Source organism: Eublepharis macularius, chromosome 12, assembly GCF_028583425.1.
Source record: "Eublepharis macularius isolate TG4126 chromosome 12, MPM_Emac_v1.0, whole genome shotgun sequence".
Lineage (NCBI taxonomy): Eukaryota > Metazoa > Chordata > Lepidosauria > Squamata > Eublepharidae > Eublepharis > Eublepharis macularius.
In genome coordinates this window covers 34,359,131-34,382,469 of record NC_072801.1, presented here as the reverse complement: position 1 = coordinate 34,382,469, position 23,339 = coordinate 34,359,131, and the positions used below count along the sequence as shown (strand labels likewise).

At 44.9% G+C, this 23,339-nt stretch overlaps 1 protein-coding gene across 1 annotated transcript in view; it reads left to right on the top strand.

Moving 5' to 3' along the window:
- Positions 1–3,148: 3,148 nt before the first annotated feature.
- The window catches only part of ITGB3 (integrin subunit beta 3), a 55,450-nt gene continuing 35,259 nt past the window's right edge, over positions 3,149–23,339 (top strand). The window contains exons 1-2 of the mRNA XM_054993186.1: positions 3,149–3,369; positions 12,112–12,197. Of these exons, the coding sequence (XP_054849161.1) occupies positions 3,306–3,369; positions 12,112–12,197 (150 nt within the window). The 5' untranslated portion in view covers positions 3,149–3,305. The remainder of the gene's footprint in view (positions 3,370–12,111; positions 12,198–23,339) is intronic.

The window sequence follows — 23,339 nt, the reverse complement described above, 5'->3', positions numbered from 1 at the left end:
CAAAAGAAATAGAGCAACTTCCGCAGAACTCGGTGACATCTCTCTCTCTCTTGTTATCTCTCTTCTGAGACTTCATAGGCTTCTAGGTTCTATACCGGGCATTCTAATCAAAAAGTCTAATTTGATGTATAATCAGGACTATGTGAAGAACCAGCATAGTGTAATGTCTAAAAAGATTCGGGTCTGAAGCCTCATTTGCCAAGAAGCTCATGGCGTGACTCTGGGCAAACTCACTATTTTTCAATCTTATCTACTTCACAGAGTTGTTGTGAAGATAAAATGGGAGAGCATGTACACGCTTACCTTAATGGCTACTGTGCTTTCAGTTTGCCTGAGCTTATAAAACAAGATGCATAAATCTGAGTTTCTTAGGCGAGCTAGAGGTGCCCACCCCAACTCCCACTTACAGTTGCCAACCTCCAAATAGGGCCTGGAGTTCTCTGGGAATTACAACTGATTTCTCAACTGCATAGATCGGTTCCCCTGGATAAAATGGCTTCTTCGGAGGGTAGTGGGCATTGTACCCCACTGAGGTCCTTTCCCTCCCCAAACCAGCCCTCACCAGGCTCCACACCCAAATCTCCAGGAATTTCCCAATCCAGAGTTGGCAACCCTACTCGTCCTGCTGCTCAAGCAGGGAAATTTGTGTTGTGCACAGCTATGATGTCTCCCTGAAGAGCCTTAGAGGGTATTTAAGGCCTTCAGGTGTTCAAGTGATTTTGTAGGTAATTCAGGTAGTCTAAAGCCTGGCCTGTGGATGAAGTGGTAAAATGAGTGTACTTCTTCAGACTGTGTGTGGTTCCCATTTTTAATGCTTGGATGTTTAATTTAAAGACTCTTTGGAAATAAAAATGTAGCCTATCAGAGCAGAACCACAAGTGACAAAAGGCACAGATTGGACACTTGTCAGCTTCCCTCAAGTTTTGATGGGAAATGTAGGCAGCTTGGCGGAATGTTGGACAAGTGACAGTTGAAAAGTCCATTGGACAGCAGTCAGAGAGTGAAGCTGCGAGACCAGGATGCCTACATTTCCCATCAAAACTTGAGGGAAGCTGACAAGTGTCCATTCTGTGCCTTTTGTCACTTGTGGTTCTGCTCTCAGAGAGCAAAGTTATACCCTAGACTTTTTCATGCTCGGTTTGTTTTCCACGTATAAGGAATGGTTCATGTTGGGGAGTTTCAAAATATATAATTCCTCCCATGCAATTTCAAAATGGTGCCATCCAGCATACTCCCTCTGCACTTTGCGTCCTAATTTCCGCCTCAGTCTTTCTTAGGTGTGTAGAACAGCCTCTCTTTTTATGGTTGCTGGTTTTACAGTGATAATGTTGTTGAGACTTTTAGCTTTTGTTGTAACTGGCCTTGGATTCCTGCAGTGAGAAAGCTGGAGCAAAACAAAAATTGAAATAAATAAATGAAATGCACTGTCCCCAATTACAGCCTGTGTACTTGTCCCATGAAGCTGAAAAGGGATAATTGCAAATGGAGCTTCCTTCCTTTATCTGCAGAGCTCCAACTTGGATTCCATCTAGTGGTCACATTAGAGGGTTAAATACAGATTGTACCAGTGTTGCATAGTGGTTAGAGTAATGGACTAGGATCTGGGAGAATCGGGTTCAAATCCTCACTGTGCCACAGAAGCTTACTGGGTTACCTAGTGGGGCAGTCACATACACAGCCTAAGCTACCTCCAGGGGCAGTCTTAGCCTATGATCAACTGGGGCAGCTGCTCAGGCCCTGCATTGAGGGGGGGGGGGTGACCACTCATGGTCCTGTCCCTCAAAGGATGGAGATGGAAGAAGAACAGGCTCCTGCCACTGCTGTTGCTATCCTGTTTGGATATCAGCCCACTCACTCATGGCAATGGCTGCTCATGCCTGCCCCATCTGGGGCTCAGGCAGTCAGCATTATGGTGGAAGCTGCTTGTGCCTGCCTCATTCAGGACTCAGATGGCTGGCTTTGGGGCTTTTCATGCCCACCTTATCTGTGACTTGAGCAGCCAGTTTCTAGTGGCGGCTCCTACTCACCTGGCACAAGGTGGGGGCTGCTTCTTGCTTAGCCCCCGTGGGGAATGGCTCTGATGTGTGGGGTGTGCGTGAGTGGCAGCAGTTCGGTAGCTGCACCTTGGACTTTTGCCCAGAGCCTCAGAATGACTCAGACCACCCAAGTCTACCCCAGAGGGTTGTTGTTGTGAGGCAAAAATGGCAGAGAGGGGAATGATGGAAGTTGCTCTGCGGAAAAAAGTGGAGTATAAATGAAGTAAATGAATAAATATTTAAACAGATATAATGAGCACTCTTGACAGCAAAATGTCTCAGTCAAAAGAAGCACAAAAAAACCCACGGAAGCCTGTATTTTGCAGCAGAAAAAAAATTCTCGCCATGCTAAGGCTTGCCACTGTAAAGTTTTAGTAGGTCTTTGGGGGTGACAGATGTCATTTCTTCCTCCTTCTCCAATGTGGTAGCCTTTTCAAACCTCGGACCAGAGGGTCAAAAATAAAGTTTCCCGATGCAAATCGGGAAAAACTGCACTGTAATCTTTTTCTCATTCTCCCCCAAACAATGCTGTGAAGTTTGCCACTATTATTCCACATTTACAGGTGGGAGAATGTGAAGTTTGATGATGACTTCCCAGAGCTGAAATCATAACTGAGTTGGGATCATGACCCTGGCTAGTCCCTCACCAAGCCCAGCTCTGAATTCCTAGAACTGTTTTTTAAAATTATTTTTCAATTGCTACTGCTTTCAAGAAAAAGGAGTGTTCTATCATTAAACCCAGGAATGGGGGTAAAAGTACCAAAAGTTTAAACAGAACTGCGATCTTTTTTTTAAAGCTGAAGACTTTGGTGAAACGTGGTTTTCTTGTCTACCGAGCAAAGGGCTGTCTCATTTCCTGCTTCTTTCCAGTTGACAGAAAGAAAGAGAGCATGAGCTGGAGTTCATTTTGCCGTTAAAAATACCAACACTGGATTTCGGAAAGTGGAAGAAAACCTTTGGCAGAGAAAAAGAGGGGAGGACTGGAAGCAGCTGGAAAGAAGTCAGCGAGGTCATAACAAACCATCCCATCCCCAGAGTGGCGCTCAGGAGGTTGTTCCTGGGAAGGGAGGAGAAGACTGCAAAAGCTCTAACCCAGGATCAACAGGCGGGGGCACTCCACGACTCTCCAGGCTTACAGCCGGCTCCTTTTGCCAGCCCTCCTCTGCAAATCATATACTTCTGTCAGTCATAGATCCAACTCATCCAACCCCCTTTGGATGTTTTGAAAACTGACCACACCGCTGCACTTATCCCTCACGCTCTGTGAACATGAACAAACTTTCCTTCACTCTCCAGATTTTTAGAATAATTCTGTTTGCCACTGAAGTTTACGGTAAGTGATACACTCAAAATGCTTTCCTCCTCATTTAACCAATCTAGCATCATGGGCAGACCGATTATTCCTTTGTCCTCCCCTCGCCTGTCGCCAGAAACTGGATGATTTAGTTTCAGCTGTTAAGGTATTTATTTTTTGCTTGTTAGGAAAGAAGGGAACTTTTTTGCAAAACTTTGGGAAATGACTTGCTTTTTGCCTCCACAGTGAGAGTTGGGGATTGACTTGGACAGTATGTTAGAAGAAAGCAATCTTTTAAACAGTGTGTATTTAAGAGAGAAACGTGTGTGTTTAATGTATGGTAAAGTGACAAGTGCTTGGAAATTATGTCAGGGTAATATCTTAGCATTCTTTGTTGTAAGAGTTAGGCAGTCTGAGGCATGTAGGATCTGTTCTTAAGCCGACACTTCTGTAGCTGCCCGTAGGGCCCAGAGAATCCATGAGTCCAAATTGATTCTGATAACAATAAGGCCATTAAATTTCAAAATGCATGACATTTGTGCAGGCTGTGCAGACTATTCTGCCCCCACAACTTGGTTCCCCTCTTCTGCAACAGAGGTGTACCGACTTGGTCCCTTCTCATCTCTTCCAGGGTGCGTCTGCTTCATCCTCCCACTCTCCAGGCTTTCCACAAACTATGCAATACTATGCAGGAGGGCTTTCTACCTTGATTATAGGGTTGTGTCATAAGAAATAGCTCAAAGAGATATTTTGGTACAGGACAGGGACTATAGACTAGGCTATTGGGTACTATCTGCTGATGTTGATCTGCTCCTACTGGATAGTTTGACATTGTTAAAAATGTTGGGTTAATTATTTAGGTAAATAACCTAATAAAGGCTTCATTTATGTGTTCGTCTTTATGCTAGCTTTCAAATTTGCGGCTACCATACCCTTTTAGATCTGTTTTCATTGAATATCCCAACTGTTGATCATATTGTATATTTGCTGTGAATTGTTATATTGTATTCACTTGCAGCATGTAATCCACCTTGGATCTCAGTGAGAAAAGAGGGCTATAAATAAACAGCAACAATAATAATTCTATTCCCACAAACATTTCTAGTGTTGTATTACTTCTGTTTCTCCCTTTTTCTGAAAGTCTAGGCGTGTGCTGGGGCAGGGCAGATTCCCGTGGAGTAGATGTTAACTTTTCAGAGACTTGGAGGTGATATTATAGAAGTGTTATTACCCATGGTAGAACCTGTTCACTTTCCCCCTGTCCCACTCCCACTATGATCTAAAATCAAACTGGTTTTGAAGGTTTTGTTATACTTTGGGTGCTACTCCGGAAAAGCTAAAACTTCCCTGCCAAAGCATGACCTGCACATATGGCTATCTCAGGTGCCTGGGATGTCTTGCATGAGCTTTGCCAGCCCAGTTTTGATGGTCTCAAAATTATTTTTAATCGTTGCTTTCCTACATACAAACACAGTCCATAACAAGTAACCTTAAAAAAAAAATACTGTCCTTTTGACAATGTCCATCATTTTAAATTCCTCCCTTGTCTTAGAGCAGATTCAGAAGGTGCTTGAGAAACTGACCAGTTTTAACCAGTCTCACCCCTCATCTGCCCTTCTAGTACATTTTTATCCTGCCCTTCATCAGAACATCAGGACAGAATGAGAAAGGTTATACCTTTCAAACACATTTGTAGGATTATGCAATTGCAGTTGGCTGCTGGGTTCAGGACACTTAGAGTCAAGCTAGACATGCAGGTTTTTAAAGAGTTGGGTCTGGGTTCCCTTGCTATTTTCTCCAGGGGAAATGATCTCTGTAGTACTCCAGCCCCCCTACCCCCGCAGACCTGGAGGTTGGCAACTGTACCCCCAGGACTTTCTGTGGCTCTTTGCAGGTTCAGTTTCCACAAAATGATGAAATATGGCAGTAAATCCTCATTATGCAGGCTCGTTTCTTAGTTACAAAGGGAAATCTGTATTATCTTTTTTTTGGCATCAGTTCTGCCACTTGTTTGGAACACTTCATAATAAATAAATCTGGTCCCACATGGGCATATGGCACATTAGAGAGATTCCCTGAATAATGGCCAAGGATAAGAGAAAAAGGGAGATGGAATTCCAGCCCCATTGCATCCCATATGTCTAATAAGTTGCCATTCAATCCCACCAGCGAAACCTCCTCAGTAGCCATCTTTGTTTCTTCATTTACCCTCCCCCCCACACACACTACAGCATTGAAAGCCAATGTGGCGTAGTGGTGGTGACCCAGGTTTGAATCCCCACTCTGCCTGGAGTCTCACTGGGTGACTTTGAGCCAGTCACACAAACTCAGCCTTACCTACCTCACAGGATTGTTTTGAGGATAAGACGGAGGAGAGGAGAACACTATACGCTACTTTGGGTCCCCAATGGAGAGAAAGGCAAGGTATAAACAACGTAGATAAATATGGTATCGTGGTTTAGGTGTCAGACTAGGACTTGGAGACCCAGGTTTGATCCTTACTCAGCCATGAAGCTCATTGAGTGAGCTTGGGTCAGTCAGTTTCTTTGAGCCTAGTCTACCTCACAGGGTTGTTGCGAGTCAAAATGCAGGAAGGGAGAAGCATGTCCACCACTCTGAACTTCTTTGGAGGAAGGGCCAAATAAAAATTCTGTAGAAAGCAAACAAACAAGTGAGCTAGTGAGCAGGCTATGAGAAAGCTGGACCAGAAACCCTTTCCATCTTTCTTGTGAATGTGCTATGTAAAAGGAATGTTGTTTGTGTGGAGGACCATTAAGTCACATCAGCGAGCCCCACTTGTGGTGCAGAACAGTAGTGGAAACACAGGTTTACCCATTAGTGAGATTCTAATCCAGTGTCTTACAGTAAGATTGAAGCAAATCTCACAGGCTTCCTATAGACAGAAACTGCACATTATATAGCTCCTATTTTAATCGATATTTTTCGTTAGTGCTGTGTGGAACACAGAAAATATTCATTCTTTGTCCCACTGGGCCAGCAGTCTAATGGAACAGAGAGGCCTGGTAAAGTGGAGAGGGGTCAGGGACTGACAAACATAACACGGGTAGGGTTGAGGAGAGTCCCATGGCACTAGCGGTTCATCAAGTAAGGGAAGGCCACCATATAGGGCTGCCAACCTCTAGGTGAGGTTTGGAGATCTCCTTACAACTGATCTCCTAACTACAAGAATCAGTTCCCCTGGAGGAAATGGCATATTTGGAGGGCAGACTTCTATGGCATTATACCCCAATAAGGTCCCTCTCCTCCCCAAACCTCCCCTTCCTCAGGATCTAACCCCAAATCTCCAGGAATTTCTGAACCCAGAGTAGGCAACCCTGCCGCTAACTGGTTCAGCATCAGGCCAGGAAGGATTGCTGTCAAGGAAAAGTTTGGAGGTGGCTTTTTTGACCAAAAGTGGGATCCTTTTCAGGGCAGGACAGAAAGTGCCATGTTGGGAGAAGAAAGGAAGACACAATATGGAGTAAGGAGAGAGGAGATTGTGCCTCTGAACTTCTTGATAGTCACACAGCCTTGCAAGTGATTCAGCACATCACGAGCCAATCTCGTTCAAAAGCTCTAGGTTGTGATAATTTCCACATGTGGCTTATGAAGTGAAGGATTCATAGGACCATGAGTTCTGGGGGTTTCCATCACCAGGTGACTGGGGTGGTGGTGGGGTACACAATGCAGCTGATATTTAGCTTGATCCCTGCCTGTAGTTTGAATGGAGTTTCAGTGGAGATAAATAAAAGGACTGACAACCTGAAGTTGCTGTTACCGGTTAAAGATCTTTACCACCATACCACTCCTGTAGCAATAAACAGAGCATATGGAAATTCCAGACAGACTCCTTTTTTATGCTGATTTCTGTATTGAAAAGCAGTGTCAACTAGCTTTCCTTTCCTTTCCTTCAAGTTTCTACCTTGTGGTGCTGCTTCAGAAACTTCCGCTAGCATCTTCCTGGGAAACTGGAGGTTCTCTGCCTCTGCCTAGTCCAGCCAAGCTCCCTTAAAATAAATTGAATGTTTGTGCCTTTGACTTCAATGCCCTTACTATACCTGCATGTTTTCAGATGTTCAAAATAGAAAGACAGGGTCTGCAAAAGAATCTAGGGGCGACTGGCTTTCCTTGATTTCCAGTTTTGTTTTCCTGCCTGTATGCCCCCACTGGCCCTCACTTATCCATGAATCGTTTTCTCTACCAAACGTGTCATGAAAAATAATCCCCCAGTGTTATTGCCTTATCAGGAAAAAAGCTGTGTGTGTGTGTGTGTGTGTGCAGCACACAGTTATCACTTCCCACATTGTGAGCAAGGAGGAAGGGAAGAAAACAGATCTGCACAGAAACTGGTGAGCAACCTTTCAGTAAAGCCCATAAAAAGAAGGAAACAGACAGGCTCCTACGGATGAGGCGGCGTAGGGTTAATAATAACCCACAGCCGTTTAATCAACAGTTTCTCAGAGCTGCATAATTCTTGGCTTGGGGGAGCTGCAGAAACCGCAGCCTGTGAGTCAGCAGATGGACATGCTTATTAGATTGCCGGGGGGGGGGGGGGAACGCCGTGGCAAGAGAGAGGAGAGACATTATAGGGAGGAAAAGAGGGTTATCCCAGAGGTTGTTCTCCCTTACAGAAGATGTGGTTGAAACCTGTTATGCTAATCATTGGAGGTAATGTAGACAGCCAGTGTGGTGTAGTGGTTACAGTGTCAGACTAGGATCTGGGAGACCCAGGTTCAAATCCCCATTCTGCTACAGAAGCAGCTTAGGTGGCTACTTTCAGCCTAACCTACCTTGCAGGGCTGTTGTTAGCATAAAATGGAGGCAAGAGCAGGGCCGGATCAAGGGGGGGCGAGTCATGAAGTGATGTCATCATGCAGCACCAGGAGCACGTGCGCACTGTGCGTGAGTGCGAAGGCAGCCAGACTTGGGTTGTCCCAGGCACTAGGAACCCTAGATCCGGCCCTGGGCAAGAGGAATGATATAAGCAGCTTTAGGTCCCTATTGGAGAGAAAGGTGGAATACAAATGAAAATTTTTCCACACTGGATTCTTCTGAGCATTTTTCTGCTGCCAGCCCTTTGCAGCCACCATCTGTCCCTCTTTACCACCAAAGGACTTCATGAAAACTTTTTTTAAAAAAGTGGTAATTGCTATAGCATTATAATGCTAAAGCAATTACTGATTGTTTTAAAAATGAAAGCTGGGAATTAGTACATTGTGGCAATAGATAATTATAATGTTACAATGTTAGAGCGATGTGTCAATTGCTGATTTAAAAAAAGATGCCTCCCCAAACCCTCTAGTAGTGTGTGTGGCGGTGGGGGCCGGGGGGATGAACAGGGCACTGATACAAGGATAGCAAAAGGGAAACTGCTGTATGGATGCCTCTGCCGCTACAGTGGCAACGAGAGTGCCAAAACAGAGAATCTTGCTGTGCAGAAGCACGTTTGTTTCTTGTGGAATGCTAGTTGCCCTGGCACTGTTTGAAAGCAAGCAAGCAAGCAAGCAAGCCTTTATTGGCATATATAAAATATAAAATGTTTGAAAGCTACAGCTCCAGGCAAGATGCTCCATGCCTATCAGACTGCCCCCCCTCCCTCGCCAGCCACTGGCTTAGGACCAACTAGATGATACATCTGCCACAAATCAGTTTGAGTTTCCCTGATCTGAGTTGCAGACAGATGTTACATCACAGAACTAACATTCTCAAATGCAGCAGGCCTGATTCGCTTCAGGAGTATGGTGCAGGGGAGAAAGGGCTTCTGCTTGCCCTTCTGCACTGCTTCCAGGACCCAAAATGGCTACGGGGAGGGACCTATTTGACCTTCTATGGGGCTTCACAGAAGAGCAAATAGCCCCTCTTCACCACAAATCCAGTGTGTTTGGGGATGTTAGTTCTCCAGTGTAACATCTGTCCGCAGGTTGGCTTGGGGAATCCCAACCTGACTCATGGTGGATGTATCATTTGGTTTGGCCTTTACCATCCTCTGCTCACTTAATTACTCTCGAATGCCTTTCCTGGCTCTTTCTTATCAGGTCCAACAAAGATCGGAGCATTAAGAGCCTGAGAACATTCCAGTCTCACAATTCTATAGCTACTTTACACATGTATGTTTTAGGGTGTACCTGCAGTCTTGAAAATCTCTGTGCATACCTATGTCATACTGTTAACAGGACAAACATGCATTTCTAAATGCAAGTACTATACAAACACGCTCACCAGAGAAATGGGATTGGCTACCCTTCTCCACACACAGGTTGGCTGCTGCGGAATGTGTTAAGTGGTTTGAAACAAACGTCTTTTCTGCTGAAGGGGCGGGGTGGGGTGTGCTTCAGACATGGGAGACATGTCAATCCATTACTTTCTGCCTGCATCGCTGGCTATATCCTGCAGATAAGTCTGTAAGGAATGCCTCTGTGGAAATCCTTCTTATAAACCTTCAGCATTCCAAGCTTTCACTGGAAGATTGAACTCTTTAGCTCGCTTCCAAAATAGTTTCGTATTACATGGCACAAGGGAGCGGGTGTGGTAGATGGAGGGAGGTTTAAACATTAATTCAAAATCTACTGGTTTTTTTTCCCTGAATCCGATATTTAGATTGGGGGTGAGCATTTCTAATGGCAGTTTGACACACACAACCATTACGAAACGCATTATCATCTTGAAAAAAAGACTCAAGGCATTACACAAGAGTATTTCTTTGGAATATTTTGACGCTTTGAGAATCGAACAATGTCGTATTTATCATACTTTTTAGTGGCTAAAGCACGAAACTTATCAGAAATTGAATGAATGTATACAAATTCCAGTGAGAAGGGCAAGGGGGGTGAGATGTTTCAGGCCATGATGGAAAAGCCCTGACACTTTAAACCTCTCTCTTCCTCCTTTCCTTTTTTTATTGTTTTGTTCCAAACATAAAGACTTATGAATAATGCTTGGGAACAAAAAAGCTTACTCACTGATTTGTAGATGCAGAGGAGTTAGCCGTGTTAGTCTGTGGTAGCAAAATCAAAAAGAGTCCAGTAGCACCTTTAAGACTAACCAATTTTATTGTAGCATAAGCTTTCGAGAATCAAGTTCTCTTCGTCAGATGCCTGATCAGGCATCTGACGAAGAGAACTTGATTCTCGAAAGCTTATGCTACAATAAAATTGGTTAGTCTTAAAGGTGCTACTGGACTCTTTTTGATTTCACTGATTTGTGACATTTTGGTTTGTTAAAAAACTCCTGACTATATATGTATATTCCAGATGTTAAACCTGCTTCCAAACTGGGAGTTTGGTTCAGAGAAGGGGTGTGCAATCAGATATGGCCACCCTGAAATTTCTGGTATCAGATCAGATCACTATATCCAGTTTTGAGAAAGCACCCCTCCTCAGCAATTTGTGATTCCAATCAGGGCTTTTTTTCTGGGAAAAGAGGTGGTGGAACTCAGTGGGTTGCCCTGGGAGAAAATGGTCACATGGCTGGTGGCCCCGCCCCCCGATCTCCAGACAGAGGGGAGTTGAGATTGCCCTCCGTGCCACTCCAGCAGCATGGAGGGCAATCTAAACTCCCCTCTGTCTGGAGAGCAGGGGGCGGGGCCACCAGCCATGTGACCACTTTCAAGAGGTTCCGGAACTCCATTCCACTGTGTTCCAGCTGAAAAAAAGCCCTGATTCCAATATATATTAAAATTGAGAATTGTGTTGGGGATGCATCAGTAACAGGAACTGAGAGAGGGAAAGAAAGCACACCCTTTCTCCCCAGTGGGTGCAAGGCACCGGCCTTCTCATTTTTAAAAGGCCACCCACCATTTTCTATGGGTGGATTCAGGTAGTGGGGTCTTCTGTTTCTAGAAAATAGCAGCTCTTTAAAGTTTAAAAGGTCAGTGTGCTGCAAACCAGCTGAGAGCCGGGGCAGGCTTTCCTTCTTTCCCCTCCCTCCCTGTTCCTGCTGCTTGGGGAGGGGGCACTTCTATAATTATTGTTTTAATTTCCTTCATAAAGGGCATGGTTACCATTTTCACTCAATTGGGAGTATTGTTTAAAAACAGGTGATTTTCCTGACATGAATTATTGGAACAATAATTATACTCCCGATATTTAATGAAAACGCTAATCATACCCTTCCCAACTTACCGATACGGAATTAAAATAATAATTTTTGAATTGCACACCTCTAGTTCAGAGCTACAGAAGGCAGCCTCTGCTTCATTGTTTAGCTTTTAGATCTTGCCAGCAGCTTTAAGTGGTTGCCACATTAGGATGGGCACAAATCTTGTGCCATCTTTGAATATTTCCAGCTTAAATGTGGCAGATGTTCATTTTTGTTCAATGTTTAAGATGTTCGAATAGCCTGGCGGATAATTGGTGACTGGAGATCTGTTTCAGGGCCAGGCCAGGGAAGGAGCCATTGTCGTTCTGACTGTTGTTACATCATGGTCAAGGTTACCAATCAGGCGATGGATCCTGGAGTTCTCTGGGAGTCAATGGCTGATGTCCAGACTGCAGAGATCCATTCCCCTGGTGGAAATCGCAGCTCTGGAGGGCAGACTATATGGCATCATATTCCCACTATGCTCCCTCCCTAGCCCCTAGTCCCAAATCTCTAAGAATTTGCCAAGATGGAGTTGGCAACCTAGGGTTGTCATAGGGTGAATGTTGATGAGAAAGCAGTAATGACCTAAGTTACATGACCTGACACAGAATTGCCATCTGATTTTAAATAAGCACTAAACAAGTGTGTGTGTATCCACAAGTTGCAGTCTAATTCCTGCCTGTTTTTGCTTTCCCATTGTAGGTGATAATATCTGTACCACGCGAGGGGTCAATTCATGTCAGCAGTGCTTGGCTGTAAGCCCAAACTGTGCTTGGTGCTTCCAGGAGGTGAGGCAAAACTGAGGACAAGTTACCTCCTGTGACTTGCTTGCATTTACTTTTACTTATGTTGTTTTGCTGTCAGTCAGGAGATGGTTAGCTCAACTTGACCACACCTGCACCTTAATTTTAAAGAAACCCCAGAAGGGTCCCTGAGTTCAATCTGCTATAGCCAAAATGGTAGTTTTGTGGTACATATTGTATCATACATTTTTGTGAGGTGTGAGCATCTGACAAAGTGTGCCATGGCTCACAAAAGCTTAATACATTCGTAAATCTTTAAGATGCTTAAGGACTCTGGATTTTAGAAATTTCCTTTCTTCCTACACTGGGAGGGGTGGGGACTGTGGAGTCCCCTTCCAATTGCCAGTACATGTGTAGTGACAATAGCACAAGGCACTGCCATTGTACTACTAAATTTACAGTGCGCTGAGCGCCCAAGCATTATTTTTTCCGACCCAGTACAAACTTGTAAAATGTACCCCTCCCCCAAACACACACACACAACCCATGATCCCATACATACAATTTCATGAACAATGAAAAAAGTTTATTTAAGTTATAAAATTATGGTTACATTTTGTGTATTTCTGAAAACATCCACTTTTGCAACTTTAGTTTAATAACACCCAGCTTGATAGTCTTACAAATTTACTAACTATTTTGTAACGTTTTGGTCACTAAAAAGGGATTATCCTGTCAATGTTTTTTAAAAAAATTGTAATGGACCTACATGGCTGCAAAGATTAGACCAATTAGCTTAAAGTTGATCCTTTTCATTGCAAAATCATGACCTCCCCACTGATATACCAGAATTACAACTGATCTCCAGACAACAGAGGTCAGGTCTCCTGCTTTGGAGGGTAGACCGTATGGCATTGCAACCTGCCCCTCCCCGAATCTTGCCCTTTCCAGGCTCCATCCCCCAAATCTCCAGGAATTTCTCAGCCAGGAGCCAGCAGCGCTGCTCCAGGACCCAGTAAACTGGACCCATTTCCTGTTGCTGGGATTTCCTAAATCAAACTGGAAACCAAGAGACATGTGTTTGTCTCTGTACTCATTCTCACAGTCTGTATCCAGCCCTCTCCTAACTGCAAACCTGTGTCTCATTGGCAGTGGTAGCAAAGTAGGCATACACCATCCTCAGGGACTGTTCCACATAGTGTCTTGTGTGAGCCCACCATGCCAGCAGGAAGTTTTATGGTGCACCTCCAACTTAGCCCTACACCCATGACTGACTGGGTCATGATTGGGGGTCTCAGGAGCAGATGAGTTCGTGCTGATCGTCTGCAGTTTATATAAGAGAAAGGATATTTTATCTGATGGATGAAACCTGGACTTGGCCTTGAAGAAAGGAGAGGATCTGTGCTTTTGGCAGAAAAGCTGGGGGGCACAAGTTGTAGAGTTCAAGTCCCAGCATGTTTCTTTTCTGTTTTCAGAAATTAGCAAGTATTTATAAATACAAATTGATAGTTTCTTCCTCTGCATAATATTAAAATAAATAGTACATCTGGAATATGGGGGAAACATGCATATACAGACAACCCCCCTAACACTTGGTGAAGAGATGGTTACCTTCTTTTGCACAGGTAACACAGGAAGGCCCAACTGGATGGCCCAGGTTAGCCTGATTTTTGTCATATCTGGGAAATTAAGCAGGGTTGGGCCTGGTTAATACTTAGATGGGAGACCCCCAAGGACGTTCAACGTCACTATGCAGATGCAGGTAATAGCAAACCACCTTTGTTTGTCTCTTCCCTTCACAACCCGTCAGGATTGCCATAAGTTGGCTGTGACTTGATAGCACATAACACAGCCAAAAGACAAGAAGAGACACCTGTCTTTTCTTCAGCACAGGTAACATTGCTGCTGATGACCTAGAAAGGTGGCAAGGGGGAGGTGGAGAGAAAAGGGGGTGCCAATGTAAAGAAATTTGAGGAATGTTTTTCTTTTAAATAAAATCTCAATTAAAAGTAGAATCCTCTCAAAGTATTTGAGGAATGTTTTTAGTGGCTGTTTAATCCCAAGCAACAAGACCTGCCAGCTCCAGCTGCTGTGCTGGGAAAGGGGGAGAGTTCAGTCAGAAGAGAAGAAGCGCCGCCCCCCCCTCCCTCCATAGTCTTCTCCAGAGCCCCTGGGATGTTTTTTTATTAATTGGTGCCTCAGAGCAGTGATTGGTTCTCAGCAAGGCGGGCAACACCCTTTGCTTCTGCATGTTTTTCTCCCCTCAGGCTGCTTATTTGCCAGGGAAGCTGTAAACGGCTCCGTTGAACCAGCTCCATCTGTGCTTTGCTCAGGAGTTGATGGACTTATTAGTGAGTAAATAGGTACAGGATCAGGTCACATAAATGCCTGAAGCAGTGATAACTTGATAGTTAATTTCTTGACTAAAAGGTAGGCAGCCCCTTCCCCAGCATGGTAGGGTCTCAAAAGGAAATGGTGCAAGCTGTATCTATTGCATGCAGCCTTCCAATTTGGAAAAAAAAAACCCCTCTGTTCCAGAGATATTGGGCTGGCCTGCGATTACTCAGGATGAGAAATGTACTTTGCATGTGTTCAGGGGCTTTCTGTCCGCTATCATCATCATCATCATCATCATCATCATCATCATCATCATCATCATCATCAATCAATCAAATTCACTTATTTCAAGGGTGGATGTTGCACTGAAAATAGGGTTACCATCTTCTTTCAGTGGGCACAGCTCCTGTGCCTGTAACATAAAGTTGCCAACTCCCCTCTAGGAAATTACTGGAGATTTGGAGGCAGTGGCTATGGAAGGGGGAATTTGGGGAGGAATTTCGCCTACAGTCTATGGCAGACTATAGAGTTTGCCCTCTGAAGCTGCCATTTTCACAAGAGGTCCTGATCTCCGTGGTCTGGATATCAGATGCAATTTTGGGAGATCTTCAGGTCCCACCTGAAGGCTGGCAAACCTACAAGTATAACAGCAGTTTGTGCAGACATTAGCAGAAGATAATGTTTATTACATCCATGCTAAGTAACACTTTGCAGGCCAGTTTCTGTGCATCAAAGGACTGCTAAAGCCACATAAGAAGGCCAGTTTCCCTAGTGATTTTGGCAGCTCTAGCTGTGTCTAAGCTCCTAAGGGCCAGAGCCAAGCCTTGGCAAGCCTTCAATCAGATTAAGCACTTTGCCTCACATGACGTGTCCTAATTCTCACAGAGGCAATGACCCTGGCTCTGGCTAGTATCACTTCATACTGCAGTTGGAAGTAGGGTTGCCAGCTCCTGGCTGGGAAATTCCTGGAGATTTGGGGGTGGCGCCTGGGAAGGGACCTCAGGAGGCTATAATGCCATAGAATCCACCCTCCAAAGCAGCCAGTTTCTCCAGGGGAACTGATCTCTGTTGTCTGGAGATGAGCTGTAATTCTGGGAGATCTCCAGGCCCAGTCTGGAAGCTGACAACTGTGCCATTTCCTCACTCTGAGATTTAAGTTCTAGAAATGAAGGGAACACTGAAGAATCACAGTCCTAGCAATAAACAATAAGATCCTTATGAAACATGCCCAACAGGCAATAAAGGAGGACAGTAATTTACCAGGACGGGGACTAGAAAATAGAACTCTTCCTGGTTCCTAGGGGCAAGTTTATGAAAGAGGCCTGTGAGGATTCTGGGTCTCATGAACAAATACAGTTTACACAGGAGCCAGGGTGCCTTGTTCATTAGGATCTCGTGGGGAAAACCCAGGTAGTGGTGGAAAGTGCTGTCAGGTCATAACTCCCTTCTGGCAACCCCTGCTGGGGTTCTCGAGACACGAGACTGATAGCAGTGGTTTACCATTGCCTGCCTGTGCACCCTTGATTTTCCTTGGAGGTTTCCCATTAGGGAGGATCTTCTTGTGCCTCTATGGTGCATGCATGCACTCCTGGCTGGGTGTGATGATGTCGTTGCAGAGGGTGGGAGCATGCCCACTGCATGCTGGCCCAGGAGGACTTTTGCCTCCCAGGCCCATTCCCCAGGCCTTTCATCCCACTGTAAGGTTCTCAGGTGCCCACCAGTGGCAAGCAAAGTCCTGGGGATTTGCCCCCTTGCCCGCTGATCACCGAGCAATTTGCAGGAGGTTGCACAAGCCCCTAGGAGATTGCCTACCACTGGCAGGCACCAAGGGAACACGTGCTGTGTGCACACTCCCTGGGGGCATGGCGATGTTACTTTTAGAAGTAACATTGTCGTGCCAGCTGCGGGAGCATTCCTGCGCTTCATTTGAGGCTGATTTGGATCCAAATGGGCCGAATTGGCCCTGTATGGAGCACGGGAGCGTGCACGTGGCTGGTGCAGTGACGTCACTTCTGGAAGTGATGTCACCACATCAGCCACAGGGCACACGCATGCAAAGAATAATAACCTTGTGCCCAACACGAGGTAAGTGCCAGGAACCCTACCCTCCCAGTGGGAGGGGAGAGGGACTTGGCAACCCTACCTTCTGCTGGCCAGGTGAGAGGCAGTGGAGGGGGGATTGGCTGGGAGCAAAGAATCCCCTGCCCCCACCAGGGGACCTGGTAGCCTATCTCCCATCCAGTTACTAACCAAGACAGGCCCTTCTTAGCTTCTGAGATCTGATGGAACTGGGCTTCTCTCATTTAGTTGTCTAAAGCCTTGCCTCAATTTTGTGTCTCAAGGATTGGGCCTAGTATGGCTCATCAGACTTTTGATTACACGAGGAGATATTTGTGGGTGTGTGGTGGCTGGACCACAAGGCCCTATGCCAGAAATTCTCGCCAGTTTTGTGTGTAATATGCTAAGGAAACTTTTAAAAAGCAATCTGGCTTGCTCAGAGCAATATGTCATCATTTCCCCCTTCCCCCCACCCCCTCAAGCCTTTTTGTTTTCCGTGTTCCTAGACAGCAACTATGACTGCAGAACTGTTTTCCCTGCCTCTGTCAAGCATTTCCAAAAATGGCAATACTTTTCCCAACTGGGCGGTGGTGGGGCTCTGTTTACTAGTGAAGAGATGTAACAATTAGCAAAGGAGCCATCTCTTGCCTCTGCCAAAAGTCAGGCTCCCTTGGGTGCAAACTTTGTTAGCCGAGCGATTTCCTTACTTGTTCTCTTAATTCAGAAAATTAGATTCTCACCCTGCCTCCCCCCATCCTTGCTCATCTGCCCTGCCTTATTTTAAAACACAGAGCTCTCTTTGTTTGCCCAGCTCTCAATTTACATATACTATTCTGAACTCTGTATTGTATTGGACTTTTTAAAATTTTAAAACAAAGAGTGTGAAGATGACTGTAGTATCCTTTCTCAGCAGTGTGCACACAGTCAGTTTTTTCAGGTTGCAAAACAGAAACTCAAGGAACAAAATCTGGAGACAACAAAGGGGACTTACTGAGATCATTTACAAATCTCCATGTTTCAGGTTTGAAATCTAGGCACAGCTGTGATGCTGGTCATTCTGGGATGGATGTGTTAGGGTGCTAAAAAGATCCCAGCACTAATTATGTGTTATGCCACCACAGCCATCAGAATAGGGTTGCCAGCTCCAAGTTGGGAAATTCCTGGAGACCTGGGGGGTGAAACCAGGAGAAACCTGGAGAAAGTGGGGTTTGGGGAGGGAAAAGACCTTGGCACGGCAACATAATTCCATAGAGTCCACCCCCCAAAGTAGGCATTTTCTCCAGGTGAATTGATCTCTGTAGCCTGGAGACCAGTTGTAATTCTGGGAGATCTCCAGCCACTACCTGGAGGCTGGCAACCCTACATCAGATTGTATCTTTTTCTTTCTGTGGTTCCACACCAGGCATGTGCTATGACTTTGTGCAGAGAGCTTTCAGTGTGCCACAGACAGGCTAGGCAAAAACGGCACAAGAAGGGATCTCTGACAGTAAGTTATTGAGATAGAGTTGCCAGTCCCCCTCTTGGGGTGGGGGATACCCCTCTCCCATCCTCCACCCCCCGTCCCCGCTTACCTGGCCAGCAGGGGAAAGGGCAGGGGAACACACCTCCCAGGGCACGTTCCCAGGTGCCATGGCGTGCCCCTGAACTCCGCAGTGGGCTGATTGGGGCCCCAAATGGGCTGAATTTGGGGCCTAAATTGGCCTGCTGTGAAGCGCAGGAACACTCCAGGGCCTGTTGCGCCACCACAGCAGCACTCCTGCACTCTGCAGAGGATGGGGACCTGGCAACCCTATGCTGAGACTAGGTAGCGTTATGGCTTTCAAATTATGTTCCAGGGAGCCCTAAAATTCCTTGGTAGTTTATGAGGGGTTCCTTAATGAGAAAAAGTTGGTTTATTTTCTTCCTCACATGCCTTAAATAATCAGGATTTTCAAGTGATAGTGCTGTCTTCAGTGGCATCATCAGTGACATTACAGCACCCCTCTTTTTATTTTTTGTGCATGCTTATATTGCAAGATTGTTATAAGGGTTACATTTTTTTTTTAGTTCAAAACTGAACACGCTGCCAATCTGTGTGGGGAAGCCTAAAAAGGGAACAGCTTTGCCATCCCTATCTAAGTCCCCTCCCTGCAGTCCAAACTGGAGACCCTTGCCTGAGCTGACATAGGAGGTGGAGCCCAGCACCAGTAGGGCAAACTGACCTCTCTTGGGATGGAGCTCAGAGCAGCAGCAACAATGTGCTTTTCCATCCGTGCTGCTTTTTCTGGCACCAGAAGTGGCCACCCTCCCCTGGGCCACCAGGGCTTTTCCAATTTTTTTAAAAAATCGTCAGTTTCATATCAATATACCAACCTGCCTGAGTAATAATATGTAACCAATTGCAGAGAATCACGAGAAGAGATAGCAATAGAAAACAATAATCGTGACAACCTAACAAAATAAACACTTATAACAATTGCAAAAATATTCTTATTGTTATTGCATAGTTCAATTTGCCATTCAATATATATCAATACACACAGTCTTCATATACAGACCTTTACATAAAGTGCTAGTACTACCTAGTAGTATCATCAATCATTGCTTTGCACTAGCACTTTATGTATAGGTCTGTATATGAAGACTGTGTGTATTGATATATATTGAATGGCAAATTGAACTATGCAATAACAATAAGAATATTTTTTGCAATTGTTATGTTTTTATTTCATTAGGTTGTCACAATTATTGTTTTCTATGAGTAATAATATGTGCAGCAGGTTCTCTAAATTCCCAGTTTCATTTGTTTTAAAAGGTAAGTCTCTAGCCCCTTCCCTTCTGGAATTATGGCTTTTTCTTTATATCTGTGCAAGGGAAGGGGCTAAAAACTTACTTTTTAAAAATGAAAGCTGGGAATTCATAGAACCTACTGCACCTATTATAGCAATGGTAGATTGGTATATTGATATGAAATTAACAATTTTTAAAAAATAGAAAACAAAACAGGTGGTAAAGGAAGGTGGAGGGGGTGGAGGAGTGGTTCGATCATGATGAATGTCCAGTCATTGAAAAGTGGGTTGGAGGTGGGCGGGAGTAGGTGGGGCAAACAAACCTAAAGAAATATTACACATGAGGAAAAAAATTGACTCAAAACTGGCTTCCAGAAAAGGATTGGGATAAACGTCATCTCAGAAGAACAGAAAAATACCAGGGAAAGACCCCCCCTCTCCAAAAAGACACCAAAGCAAAAACCAAAGGCAAAAAAAAAATGCATGTGGAAATCAAGGAATAAATGGAAGCAGTATGGGTCCAGAACTGACAAGAAAAAACCCATGTGGTAAAACACCAAGGTTTGCTTTGTTGTGAAGCAGTTATGCTTTGGAGTGGCATAATGCTTTGTGCCTTTAGAATTGTGAAGAATGCACAACAGACCAGTCTGTGCTTTCAAACAAAGAACCTTGCTTGGGCAAAAACTGCATCCCATTTAGTGATTAATTGTCCCAAGCGTGCAATAATGGTGCTGCTTGGGAAGGCAGATATAGATGCAAAAACATTTGAGCGTAGCATAGACAGAACTACAAAGGCTCCTATTTCATGCTGGCCATGAGCTTCCGATGTGATCTTAAGCAAGTTGAGGCACACTCTCTCCAGCCAGAGCAATTTGGGGATGAGAAATACTTCAGGTTATTTTACAGGGTAGTTGTAGGAATTACAATAAAATAAAGCAATACCCAAAAGTGGTGTAGGAATGCTAAGCATTATCATAAATGGGAAGGCCTGACATGTCTCTGGGTTGCTGCTTTGCCTTCTTTAAGGCTTCAGGGCAGGGCCTGGCCAGAGAGAGGTGGCTGTTGTTTACACAACCAGACTGTTGCAGCAAGGAATTCTTGTGGGCAGTCAGTTCTGTTCTTATCAGAACTGGGGAGGAAACAGAAAGAGCAGCGAGAGGGCTGACCATTCAGAATACATTTGGTTTTACTCGAGATAGACAGGGCATGGTCAGGATATGGTTTAAAGCCGTTTCCCAAGGCTAGCATTTGAGGCTGTGTCTCCTAAGACTGTGAATGGGGTTGTATTAATTGAGATTAATACATGGAGGTTTGATACTTTGATTTTGGGGGCTCAAAGATTCTCTCAAGTGAGCTGTTTTCTCTCCCCTCCCCTCCCCCCCAAGCCTATTGCTGTGTCAATCTTTTTGAGTCTGTTCAGAGCACCATTCTGGAGGCACACCCAGAAATAGTGTGCTGTCCTTTTATGGGGAAGGGAATAGGGCTCAGTTCAGTAATGCAAGAATCTAGCAAATATTGCTGATCATACCCCTCCCGATTTCAGCTTGGTAGAAGCAGGGACATAGCCAAGGTGGGCTCCAAGGAGCCTTCCTCTAGCCTCCAGAGGAGCCACTTAATTTGGAAGAAAGCTCCTTAAATTGGAGGAAGGTTTCAAACTTCCCGTTCTTGCATGCCCAGGGTAAGGCTGACTGCCACCTTGGGGGTCAGGTAGCAATTTCCCCCAGGCCAGTTTTGCCATCTTCTTTACATGGAGCAAGGGTCACTGGGTGTGTGTAGGGGAAGGGGAGGTAGTTGTGAATTTCCTGCATTGTACAGTGGGTTGGACAAGATTGCCTTCCAACCCTATGATTCTATGATTCAGGCAAAAAGAAAGGTGGGGTATAAATATTTTAATAAATACATTAATTAAACTTTGCTTAGTGGGATGGTAGGATAGGGGTAGGGTCCACCCCACCCTGCTTGAGAATATTTAATGGGCTCTTTAATTTGTGGTATTTCCATTTAAAGAATCAGAACTTCTTTTCAGATTAAGAAATTGTCTGGATAAAAAAAATCAGGAGTTGCTGTCGTCCTCCCAAGTGTTGTCCCCCCCGCCCGCCCTTCAAAGTGCTTCAGATTCCACCAACCACACCCACCCAGTTCTGCCTACTGAAGAGTCTTCCTGGAGTTTTCAGCATCATAGGGCCAAGCTACACATGACGAATGACACTTGAACGGCAAGTGTATTTCTCCCTGTTCACTTGCCCTCCACTCAATCCACTTGCCGTTCAAGTGTCATTCGTCATGTGTAGCTTGGCCCATAGTTTCTAACTTATACTTAAATGATTCCCCCTTCAGTTACTTTGAGTAAACAGGGCAGGATTCTTAAAGAGGCTCAGGCTAGCATAAGGAATTTGTTAGTTTAAGGAAGATGTGTGTGTCCTTAAGCTAGCATAGCGTGCAACAGAGAGGCGTATAGCCCCATGCTGTGTGCCCTGTCCCATAAGCTATGAGGTTCCTGGCTGGGGTTTATATTGTGTTTGGGAGAGGCTGCTACAGGCTCTGCAGGTGTGGTTGAAGGCAGGCAGGGGGATTTTATTTTCACTCCTCTTGATTTCAGTGGGGGTCTGGATACTTCTGCTAGCATTTTCACTGATGTAATGTTGAAGTGGGTCTGGGGATAAGACATGGGCTAAGGAGATCTAGGGTATCAACCAAATCCTGTTCCTCCCCTGGCATGCCCCTCCCCCAACTGCCCATTTGTGGTCCATGTGTGGAGATGGCATCAGAGAGCTTAGTTGCTCTTCTAAGCAGTTTGTAGACCAGCTTTCAGATTGTGCTGTTAACAGCCCACCCAAAATGTCATTCTTCCACTGGGCTGTCATTGCCAGAACATGGAGATGTAAAGCCAGGGGCTGGGGGCGGAGGACATGTGACCAGTGTTTTAATTATTTCCACACTTTCTGGAAGATGTTTGTGTGTTTTAATATTTCTTCAGAGAAAGCACACTGCACATAATTGTTGCATAAATGTTGTTAAAGGCTGCTTCCCATCAAAAGGGACAAGAAATGTTGTTCAGTGAGGGGGAAGTTACCCTGCATATGCAACAAACTATGCAGCTTGAACCACCAGAGATTATGAACACTAACCCCACGACGGGTTTACACTAGAGTAGCTCTGCATACGATGGCATTCTAAAGGTGGCAACCCTGAATTCGTTTAGCTCGAATTGGGGTGGGGGGGGGGGGAGAGAGAAGGTGGAAGTTTTTCTGAAGAAGCATCAAATGTCTGTTTCTTTTTTATTCTTTCTGACTTCATCCCATAGTGTCCACAACGCTGCATGATCACCCTTGCTTTTAGAGTTTTTCTTCCCCCTTGCCCTACTGGAGGAAATGATAAGTCTTTGCAGCTGGTTAATGTTTGTTTCCAGCCTGTGATGAAGCATTATACAGAATCAGTTGTTTTTTCCTCCCGCCCCTACCCCAAGAAAGGGGATTTCTGGGCAGTTAAAATCAGAGGCTAGGGAGGGGCAGCACAGCAGGTAAATTCATTGTTTCCCTTTTCAGAAAATATGACTGCCTCACACTAACACTTTTGATATATTTGTCTTATTTTGGGAGCTTTATCTGTATAATAATATCAGTGTGCACTGGAGCCCGCTCCTTCTCATTTGGAGTTGAGGGTCGGTCTAGCAGGGAGTGGATTGAGGGTTTTCTAACTTATCTCTGGTATCTGAGCTGAGGACTAACCTCAGCATTTATAATAGGCAGAAAAAGTATGGTCTCATACACCTGAAAAATGAGACTAATTAAATAGCCTCCATTTGTTAGGTAATGGTGCACCATGATTATGTTCCAGTTTTAAAAAATACAAAGATCACTTTGAGCCTCGCTACACGAGACACTTTGCACAGGGATGCTCAAGTGAAAGACCTCATATTTGTTCTCCCATTGTGGATACACAGGCATTACCAGGGAGACAGAGGACACTTGAATATAAGACCACATAGAAAGTAAGTCACTTGAGCGTCCCCATGTAGGATGTC